Source organism: Nylanderia fulva, unplaced genomic scaffold, assembly GCF_048542155.1.
Source record: "Nylanderia fulva isolate GAGA-0341 unplaced genomic scaffold, ASM4854215v1 Scaffold24, whole genome shotgun sequence".
Lineage (NCBI taxonomy): Eukaryota > Metazoa > Arthropoda > Insecta > Hymenoptera > Formicidae > Nylanderia > Nylanderia fulva.
Genome location: NW_028190304.1, coordinates 3239713 through 3251716, shown reverse-complemented (window position 1 = coordinate 3251716; position 12004 = coordinate 3239713). Strand labels below are relative to the sequence as shown.

Genomic DNA, 12004 nt, shown 5'->3' with positions numbered 1-12004 from the left:
CTTTTGTCGTAAAAACGTTTTTCGAAATAAGTAATATGAATTTGTAAATAATGCACATTTATATAATTAATTGGCCGAAATTTGAATGTGCTTAATTAATACGAAAGTTACAAACGCAGCCGCACACGCGCTTCACACACACACACACACACACACACACACACACACACACACACACACACACACACACACACATACGCACGCACGTACGCACGCACGCACGCGCACACACACACATATATATATATTGACCTCAAAAGTTTTGTTGTCTTAATATATCATATTTATCGCACGATACGCGTACAGAGAAGCGTCAGTCAACCTTTCGTGGTCTTTCGAACCATATCGTGGTAGACATATCGTGGTAGATATAATAATTGTAATAAAGCGTGTGTAAATATTACATTCCTTCAACATTGCGCATATTGCTAAAGCATTTATTTGTTGCAGTTAATTTAGAAAAAAATATAATTTTACTTAAATATAATTTTTCCAATATAATTTTCCAATTAGGCTACTGCTCCGAAATATTGGGTAAGTCAAAATAAATTAAAGATATAAAAATATATTTGTCTACAAATGCAAAAAAAATTTAATCATACAGTTTTATCTAAAAATAATTTTAAATAATGAATATATTATAATATTTTATAAATTGTAATGTTGAAATATTCGATCACCCCAAAAAGTTTGATATCAAATAAATTATTTCTGAAATTTAAATATACTATAATTTATATAACAAATAATTAATATTTTAATACTTACTTTTATTTGTCCTATTATTACTAAATTATTAAAATTCTATTTTCTATTTGTCATACTTATTTTTTTATAAAAAGATATTGGTGCGTATTTTAATATTTAAAATGATTTATAAGTTGTGATGACATTGAATAGAAAAAATAACTGTAACAAGAAAGAAGAATTAAATATTAACTTTGTTATTAAAAATAATGTAGGTATATAATTAAGAAAAATGAGAAAAGTAGGACAATTGCTGTGAATTTGTATTGGACCTATCACCCTATAAGGCCGATGTATTATCAAAAGTGTAAACAAATTAATTTTATTAAGTGAAAAATAAATATAAATATAACATTTAAAAATAAGTAAAATTATATTAATCGTATAAGTTAGAAATAGACAAAATACTAAATATTTTACGTCCAATTTTTTACATAAAATATTTGATATGAAACGTTCGAAACGCATATTTGTATTAAATTTTAACGCACAGACAATAGTTTATATATAGATTTAATAAGATCCATTAAAGCTGAAAAGTTTATAATACACAGTTTAAGAAAAGAAATCAAACAGACTTTCCAAAGAACATAATAATGTAAACACGTGCTCTATCTCTCACCTTCTTTCTCTTATTGCCGCTCCTCACTTTTTCTTATCTAAGGATAAACACAGTAAGCTGTGTTCTTCTTATTTTGAATGTATACACAGGCTCAGATAACTAATTTTATATACTATAAATCTTTATATTTTAAATAATATTCTTAAATACTAAATGCACATAAATATGTGACAATGAGATTAATTATTTAAATAAAATATAAAATATGCTGTAAACTTAATATTTCTACATTGCTGTCAATTACAATATGTGCGAAACTAAAATACATATGTATATATGCATACATATATATATATATATATATATATATATATATATATATGTATATACAGGGGACAACAAGATTATCGCAACACTCGATTAACAGAAAACTTGCGCGTAAAAAAACGTAACTCTGCAAAAAATTATCGTATTTGAAAAAGTTTTATTCTGTTTTAGAGGGTGACGTCTCTAGTTTAAGAAACTTTTGTTCGATTTGGATTTCATCCTTTTTCATCTCTCCACCCCATTGAAAAGTAAAGTACCAAATTAATAATTTTAATACGTTTTGTATTTATTTTTTTTTTTATATACAAAAATCATTTAAAAGACATCTAAGCTATATTTAATTTCTTTATTTATCTTTTGTCCAGAGTGTTTTACAGATCTAAAAGAAATGATCCTTTTCTCCAACATAATGATATTTCTAAAACTATTCTTAAGCGGATTAATATTTATCGCTGCGACGGCTTCCACTCGCAATGAATCTTTATGCTATCAAGAATCAGAATATATAATACCAATGCATTACGATATCAAGCTTACACCATATATTGAAAAAAATATTTTCTATGCGGAATACAATATCAGCATAAACATTCTTAACAAAACGCAACACATATATTTACATTCAGAAAACATATGTATTAAAAATATAATTTTAATTACAAATTTTGAACGATATCATGAGAATGATAATGATACCGTTTATAAACCGACATATAATACTGAAAAGGACACAATTTATGTTTTCTTTATGGATGAGTTATCACCAGGAAATTACACCTTAAATATAAAATATTTTGGTATTGCTGATAAAGGTTTTAGAATTTTTAATATGAAAGATAAAACTACGTAAGTAAATAATAAATGTTTATTAATGAAAAAGAGTACAATATGCAATTTCATAAGACATTGGAATTAATGTATTATTTATGTATTAAATGCCCAAAAGTTATTATATATCGCAAAATTTAAATCTAAACGCGAACAACCTTTATATTTATTATTATAATGCAATAGAGTCATAAAATATTATATATGACGCATATAACATTTATACATTTTCTAATTCCCAATATTTTTATGCTAGTCAAAAACGTTTCATTAATTCATGTTTTTTGAAATATAGTTGGGTAGGTGCTCCGCATTTCCAAATAATAGGCGCTCGACCATTTTTTCAAAAATTGTCATGTTTGCATCTACATGATGTACGGTTAAGAGCAACCTTTAACATTTCTATAAGATGTGATAGTTGCGCGGCATTGTCAAATATGCCATTGCAAAATACGAAATTAGATGAACACAATATGTTATGGATACATAACGATACCACACCTGTCATGTGGACTGATCATGTAACAATAATTGTGTCTAATTGCCTATTCCATATTGATAACGAAATCATTAAAATGTGGACCAGAATTGATGCTGTATTGGACATGGAATTTTCAAATAATGTAGCTACAAATATCACGTTATTATTTAACAAAACATGGAAGCATTCAAACAATATTTCGATGGTGTCTCATGTTGCAATTCCAAATTTCCATGACAAAGGCACAATAGTTTTTGGACTTGTTTTTTATAGGTGAGTATAAATACTTAATTACATTAAAAATAAAATTATATTAGTATGTATAATTATAAAATTTAAAATTAGGTATATATTTCGTTTCTGTAAACGTTCCAAATTATAAGAACTTACGAAAACAAATAATTTTAGTAGAATTGAGTTTATTCATAATATTAAAAAGTTAAAGTTTACTCTTTTAATACATACATAAAGGCGAAAGTATGTATGCTAAATCATACCCTGTAAGGTAAATGTTAAAACTATTATAAAGTTTAAAAGAAATGACACTTTTTTATTTATTTCAAAATATTGTTTTTTGTCAACGATATACACATTAACAGAAATTTATCGTTGTTTTATATTGTATATTAAAAAACATAAAATTTTAATTTGGTACGATTTAAATACTGATTTGCTAAAAATTGTACCCATGATTTTCTAAATCAAGCATCTAACAATAAAATTATAATATTGTAACAAAAATATACTTTTATTTTCTATAAAGTTCCCAGCATTAACATTAAATATAACTTTCAGGGAAACAGATATCATCTACGATAAAAATTTATATTCTATTGCTCACAAAATCGAAGTAGCTCAATTAGTAGGACGTAAAGTGACACAACAATGGTTTAATAATATGATGAACAATCCGTCAGTGTCTGATTTTTGGTTTAAAAAAGGTCTTATTACATTGCTTGCAACGTATGCTGTTAATAAGGTTATTCTAAATATTTTCAACGCTATCTCGCTCCCAACGTACTTCTCGCAAACGATACAAAACTTATGCATTCATATTGCAATAATTTCTTAAATCAAACACCACTTTTTTAGATATTTTTAAATTTTTATAAAATCTAAAATAAAATAAATTAATCAAAAACTAGTACACATAATATTTATTAAAATAAATTTGATAAAGAGATGTCTGCAATATAATACTTTTTATTAAAAAAATATGTAATATTTCCTAATTATATTCTAACAAAATTTTAGATTTTATTAATAAAATTTTTTAATATGTGTTTTCTAAAAAGAAAGTGGTCATTTTAACAATGAAGTAACGTTAATAATATATTAATATTAGTATTTAATGCAAGTATTTTAAGAACGGTTATATTGATATATTAATAATTTTTTATAGATGTATCCAGTTTATCGAATAATAAATTTATTTGTTGTTCAAAATCAACATTACTCTTTTAATTTAGATGGTGATTATCATATGTGGCCTTCTACTTCACAAGAGAACAGTTTATTGAAAATTCGCCAATCAATCAGAGGTATACGTAATATGATAAAATAGTCCATTTAAATTTTTCACAATTAATATTTTAAAATATGTGTTAAGTTAGAAGATAATTCTATATCTGGATTTTATTAAATATTTTTTTTATAAAAGTACACACACACACAAGCACGCACGCACACACGCGCGCGCGCACACACACACACACACACACACACACACAAGCACGCACGCACACGCGCGCGCACACACACACACACACACACACACACACACATGCACAACAAACACGTATGTACGTTTGTGCGTATTTATGCATATTCTTTCATTAATATTTAAAGTATTTATACATATAATCAATAGACATATATGTGTGTGTATGCTATTTGCAACTAGCAACTACACTGTTTTCCTTAAAAACTATAATGGTTTTATTTTTAAAAACGTTGATTTTTCTCATTGTTTTATATTCAAAATTATTCAGCAAGAAACGTACTTATAAAACAAAATGATATACGGTGTGCTACACACACAATAAAAAACATTTTATTCTTACGCGATTATTACCTAGTCAATATACATATATATGTCACTTTTCTTTAAAAAATTACTATATTTACAAGTAACTGTTATAGCAAATATATATTTATAACATATCTTAATTATAATTTTCATGTAAATTGTAGCGCCTTTTATACTGCGCATGATGGATCACGCCTTCACTAAAAAAATATTTTGGAAAGGAATTCGCTCATATATAAATAGCACGTGAGTAATTCAATATAAAATATAATATCAAAAAAATAAAATTGTGTAACATAAATAATATTTAATAATAATAGAAGTTTCATAAAATGTCCCTTATTTTTTGGCTTCTTCTGACATTATTTCCTAATTTTTTTTTTAGTCGAACAATTTCGCTATTTTATCAGACCTGCTACTATTTTTAATATCTTTTAGTTTTATTTTTAATTTCATTATTGTGCCTATGAAAACTGTTTCTGTAGAAAGAAAAAAGAATTATTGTTTTATCATTGTCACTTTTTCATCATATCCATATACATTGTTGTTTTATTTGCTAATTATTGAGATATAAGGAGTCACTTCAGATTTCGATGACCTTGACATATGTAGTCAAAATTACTGTCCTGAGTAAATATTAAAAGGTTTTAAGCGTCGCTGTTTATAAAAAGTTATTAACAAAAAAAAGTTGAAACATATAGCAGTTATTTTGACCATTAAAAGGCAAAAAAATATTTATATAAATATCAAAAACGTTGTTTAAAATTCATTCTTCGAGCATAGGTTGGTTAGAATTAATTTTTGAAGAAGGCGGGAGTGCAAAAGGTTGGCCGAAGCCCGGCGGAGTCCCTTGCTTCTTCTTGACCCACGCGTTTACTTTATTACACGTCCAAATATACAATACATTTATATATGTATGTGCATTATATGTTTGGACGCGTAATAAAATAAACGCGTTGATCAAGAAAGAGCCAAGGGCTGCGTCCCTCCCTCTGCACCACCTTTCTTTCAAAACTTATCCTGATCAACTTATGTATAAAATTCGTTCTTTGAACATGGGTTGGTTAGTTTATGGTAGCGAGTTGGGTGCAGAGGGAAAGGCTCCTGTCTTCGTCTTGACCCACGCGTTTACTATATTACGCTTTTGAACATATAATAATACATGTATGTCACAAATATTAGTTTTATTTAGTGAACCTTTTTGTTAATAACTTTTTAATAAACAATAAGTGACATTAAAACCTTTTGATACTTACTCAGAACAGTGATCTTGACAACATATGTCAATATCATCACTCTCGAATGTGGCTCCCCATATATCTCAATAATTATCTTTGATTTTTGTTTCATGAATTGTAATTTTTTAAAATAATTTATAAATTATTAGTAAACTTTTTATTTTTCCTTTTATTTCTTTATATCGTCTATAATTGTTATAATTTCTTTTCTTTTAATTGCGTTTTGTGCTACATTTGTTTTTTAATCTTATTTCATATGTTTTTAAATATCTAACACTTAATTATATCTCCTTTCCATTACTTCACCATTTTTATTTTTGTCTCTCGTAAAACAATCTCCTTTTTATTATTTTTCTTATTTTCGGTTTGTCTTTAACTTCTTATTGATTTTATTTTTTCTTTTAATCATTTTATAACTCTCTCATTACTTTGCTCAAATATGATCTATATATTAATGAAATAATGGCTAAAAAAGTTAATAAAATTTTACATTTTATTAAAAATTATATTATATTCTTTATTATTTTAATAAAAATATAAGATATATATATATATATATATATATATATATAGAAATAATATTTCTACATACAATACAGTACAATTTTGTATTTTACTTCTTAGTATTGATTAAAATTTTTTATAATATTGACATTATACAGATAATTTTAACATATTTGTAATGTTTTTTATATATTTTACATATTGTATGAATATAGCCAAATATATAGTCAAAATATTGTAAAATTTTGGGATGAAATTGTTGCTGCTGCTGAAAATCCAAATTTTGCTCAACAAATAATAAATAATTGGTATAAAGAAACGTATTGTCCTATCATAAAAGTAACACAAAATTATAAAGATATGAGCAAAACAAATGTATCGATACAAAATATCGGCAAATTAAAAATTGAATGCCTGTTTGTAACTTTTACTACAGAAGCGTCTCCTGATTTTAACATATTCACTCCTCATATGGTATGCTTGTCAAAAAATTTGAAATTATCATTACCAATTAATGAGGAAGGTTGGACGATATTCAATTTACAACAAATTGGTAAATATTGGCCAAGGGATTTATTTCTCGTGTTTATTTTACACACACATAATTGCAATTTTCTTATTCTCTCCTTTCTCTTTTCTTTAATCTGAACTTCCGTCTCCTTTTTCTTTCTTTCCTTTAACAAAAAACATAACCTACTTTCTACTCTCTTTCGCTCTCCCCTTCCTAATCGCCCCGTCCCTCTTTCTACTCCACCTTATCCCCCTTCCAACTATCTTTAACTCTCTTCATCTCCTCGATCCTTCCTTTTCTTATTCTCTTTTCCCAATTTTTTCAAATCTCTCTTTCCTTGCACTTTTCTCTAACCACCATCCAACCAACCTCACCACCATCATCAAGCCCACATTTATCCCAATCCCACATCTCCTCATCGTCCACCCTTTCTTCAAAAATTCCTTTTTGTTCACCACTTCCTACATCTTTACAATAACCTCTCCCCCCCTTCTCCTTTTCCTCCACCTCATCCTTTTCCTCTTCTTTTCTTCCTTTTTTTCCTCAATTTTCTTCCTCCTGTCTCTCTCTCCTTTCTTCTCCTCCGCTCTCTTCTTCATTATCTGTATTTCTTCTTCTGCCTCTACTTTCTCTTCCGTTCTTATCCTAACACTCTTCTCTTTTACTCTCTTTACCATCAATCGTATCTCTCCTCTTACCATTACATTTTCTCTCGTTTTTTTCGTAACACTTATTTCTTCTTCTTTATTCTCCTTTCTTCACCATTCTGACCATCAACTCTATACTTCTCCTTTCCTCATTTCTACCCTTACATTTATCTTTTTCGATCACATTCATACCTCCTTTCTTCTTTTATCCATCTCGTAATACGTCCACCTTCCTTTACATTTTCTAATGAATATTTATGTTATGAAAAATCACTCCTCTTTACTATTTTTACTCTTTTTCTCTCTTTTTTTCTCTTTTCACTATCGTCTCCTTACACCGCCTTCGCTTTCTCCGCACCTCTTAACCCTTTTTTCTTCTCTCCTCCTTCTGACCACTCCTCCTCACTATCACCACATATTACTTTACTCTCTTCACCTTCCTTTTCTTTATTGTTCTTTATCTTTTCTTCAATCACATTTCCCTCTTTTCCACCTTTCTTTCTTCTTAACGCATTTCTTCACCTTTCTTCCTTTCCATTTTCTTCCTCTCCCTCCTTCATACTACAACTCTCCACCACGTCCACCAGTCTGTTCCAAAAAGTTCAATTCTCTCAGCTCCTACTCACATACATAAGTTATGACTTTTTTCTTTCTCTCTACCATCTCAATCCTATCTTCCATCATCTCCTCAGAACTGCCAAACTACGTAATCTGCATTATATATATTATTATTATATCTCTATAATATATCATTGTATATATCATATCATTATATATATTATATCTAAGATATACATAGTATATACGTATAAGATATACGCGTTTTCTAGATAACGTCATTATTTTATGAATGTTATATTTTTCGAAATATTTTATTCTAATAATAGTAAAAATTATTAAAAAGATAATCATATTTATAAAATAAATAATAATAATAAGTACAGATAACTCGCAATTTTCGTAACATTACATGTCACAGGAACTATATTAGTTAGCATTAAATAATAATTATTTATGCACTAGATTCAATTTTATTTTATGATATATAACAATATCTTGCACAGTTTCATTTTCGCTACTATTTCAGCTATTTGAATGACTTTTTTATAATTAATTTTCTATATGCATTTGCATTTTATTTATAGGTATTAAATTTTTGATACATTTTCAATTTATAATATATATAAAGAAAGTATGAAACAAAAATTGAAATAAGTTCAAAAATAACTATATTAATGATAAAATTATTCAGAACAATAAGAATTGATAAAATTTATGTACTATTCGACAGGATATTATCGCGTTAACTATGATGAAGAGAATTGGCAAAGAATTACAAATTATCTACACTCTCGTAATTACAAGAAAATTCATGTTCTTAATCGTGCTCAAATTATCGATGATGCATTCAATTTAATGATAGCAGGCCATCTCCATTCCTATATATTCTGGAACATTATATCGTATTTGCATCAAGAAGAAGATTATATAGCATGGTATCCTTTGTTTAAAGCTTTGGAATATATATGTAGTACTTTTCCAGTGTTGAAAGAAAAAATTGGATATTTTACGGTAAATATTAATAAAGAGTGATGGCGAAAAGACCTGTTTTTTCGCCCATTTTATAGAGTCGCATTTTGGGACCTCAAATTTCAAACTATTTTTATGTCAAATAGTACTATATGATGAGATATTAATCCCAGAGAAGTTTTAAGATAAGCATAGACACGGCTTCAGAAATACAAGCAGGTGAAAGTAATGATTTCTAGTCAAAGATGACAAACTATCACATTCGCTTCTTCATGTCTTCGGAACCGTGCCTATGCTCATCTTGAAATATTATTGCGGGATTAGGTAATGTTACTAATAGTACTACAATATTTATGATATGCCTTATTTAAAAATAAAATATGATTGATAAGTAGTTATAAAACTTTAATATCTATTAAATATTATAAACATTTCGCACAAATTAAATCATATTTTTGCGTACATTTATAATACATATATGTATATTTGCAAGTACATATATGTACGTGAATAGATAGCATTCATAAGTAAATTTGTATGTATTTTAGTTTCATAGAAAGAAAAAACTTTAAAAATCTATTGGAAAATAATAGTAAAATATAATTATTATTAAATACATTTATAATACAAACAAATAAATATATATTTAACGATTTGTAGGAAAGAATAAATAACATATTATACCATGTACTTAGAAGAATCAAATATGAAGAAATTGATGATATAGACGAACTTAGAATATGTTTACGACAAGAAGCTGCAAGATGGGCATGTCTTCTTGACTCTATCACTTGTAAGAAAGAAGCCAACAATAAATTAGAACAACATCTCCAAGATTTTACAAAACACAAGTAACTATTGTTACATATTTTTAGCCTTTCTTAATCAAATTTTCTTGTAGATATCGCCTACAATGTTTAAATAATTTGATCAAGTTATCCATATGCTAATTTTTAATTAAAAAATTTAATTTTTTTTTATGTTATAGACTTTTGCCATGGTGGAAGGAATGGACATATTGTAAAGGTTTGATGATAAATACCAACAAACCGACTTGGGAATCAGTGTATGCTATAGGTGTTGCAAAAAAAGACATTAAATTTTTAGAATACTTGGCTTGCACTGAAGATGCTGATATGATTAAAAACTATTTAAGATATAAATCTATTTTTAAAAAAGAAAATCAATATCTTCTTAACAGTTTCTTATATATTATTACGAAGCATGCGAATAATCAAATTATTCTGAAGGACATATTAAATGACATTTTTTTTAACATAAGACCAAAGTAACACAATTTTATAAATATTTTGTAAAAATATATTGTGTTTTATATATACATTTGTTTTTTCGTTTTTAGACATGTTGATGTAACTGCAGCATTAATTATTATTATTAATAACGTATATTCCGTAAATCTAACTGAGGTACAGATTTTACATATTTATATATGTATACAAAATGTGATAATAATGCAATGATAATAATTATTATTTAATATTTAAATAATTTTTTTCATTTTTTAAATCATTTAAAAAAATGGTAAAAAATAATATATTTTAGGAAATAAAGGAATACGTTATAAGATTCAAGTTACACGCAATCTTATCAATTGAGAAAATGAAAGAAAAGGTAAAAATAAATATATTATGGAAAGCGAAAAAAAAAGAAGTATTTCTATCTCTCTTATTAAATTCTGATTATTAATTTTATATTTGTTTTGTTTATTATATAATCAGTATATTGATTTTAATGTGTAAATCTTTTTTATATATATTAGGATTCCATGATGCTGAAGTCTGATAAAGTTGAAAGCAAGATATCAATTCGCAACTATCAAATTGAAAGACAGAGACAGTATTATAATAGGTTTTTCTTGTTTTGGAATTAAAAAAATTGCAACTTTGCATGCGGGGATATACTTCATATGAATAATATTTTATATTGTATGTATTATTTATTTTACTGCTTTAATTATTTATTTAGATGTAATACTATTCGATGCCTCTGTATTTACTAAACTTCATGACTTCATGTATCGAAAGTTTTTCATTTTTTTCTTTTTTTTTTGCAAACTTGTATGAAGTAGTTGAACAATATATTATTACCTGTGTTGTCACAAGAAAATAGCCATATAATATTACAATAAATTTTACTCTTAGATATAATATAAATGTATAAATATATAAATAATATGAATATATAAATATATAAATATACTTGTTGAATGATAAATGCACCTAAATGTTTTATCTATATATTTTAAATTATTTATTAATTTGTTTTTAATTTTTTTCCATTAATTAATAAGATTATATGTTTACGTACAATTATACACAAATACACACACACAGATATAACATATATATATATATATATATATATATATATATATATAACGAATTAATATTAAATATTATAAAAATTTACACGCAACATATTTATATTTGTGTATTATAAAAATTTGTTTTTTTTATATTAAAAAAAATTAATATATACATGTGTGTGTGTGTGTGTGTGTGTGTGTGTATGTGCGTGTGCGTGTAAAATCATAATATTACATATTTTATAATACGTACGTGATATATAGAGATCATATT

The 12004-nt window shown here is 26.2% G+C and overlaps 1 protein-coding gene across 1 annotated transcript; it reads left to right on the top strand.

Annotated features, from left to right (window-relative positions):
- Positions 1-309: 309 nt before the first annotated feature.
- On the top strand, positions 310-11530 carry LOC114933826 (aminopeptidase N-like). Its single transcript, XM_085483274.1, has 14 exons — positions 310-534; positions 1808-1884; positions 2002-2482; positions 2760-3218; positions 3741-3924; positions 4348-4486; positions 5139-5220; positions 6932-7269; positions 9166-9446; positions 10065-10255; positions 10393-10470; positions 10765-10831; positions 10968-11036; positions 11185-11530. Exons 3-14 carry the CDS (start codon positions 2025-2027, stop codon positions 11293-11295), a joined length of 2457 nt encoding a protein of 818 aa, XP_085339400.1. The 5' UTR covers positions 310-534; positions 1808-1884; positions 2002-2024; the 3' UTR covers positions 11296-11530.
- The last annotated feature ends 474 nt before the right edge of the window (positions 11531-12004 follow it).

What these genes read in the sequence shown, in the direction of transcription:
- LOC114933826 (XM_085483274.1), top strand. Translation starts at nt 2,025, where the DNA reads ATGATCCTTTTCTCCAACATAATGATATTTCTAAAACTATTCTTAAGC. An exon ending in TTTGGACTTGTTTTTTATAG is followed by an intron (nt 3,219 to 3,740) that starts GTGAGTATAAAT and finishes TATAACTTTCAG; the next exon opens with GGAAACAGATATCATCTACG. An exon ending in AATTCGCCAATCAATCAGAG is followed by an intron (nt 4,487 to 5,138) that starts GTATACGTAATA and finishes TGTAAATTGTAG; the next exon opens with CGCCTTTTATACTGCGCATG.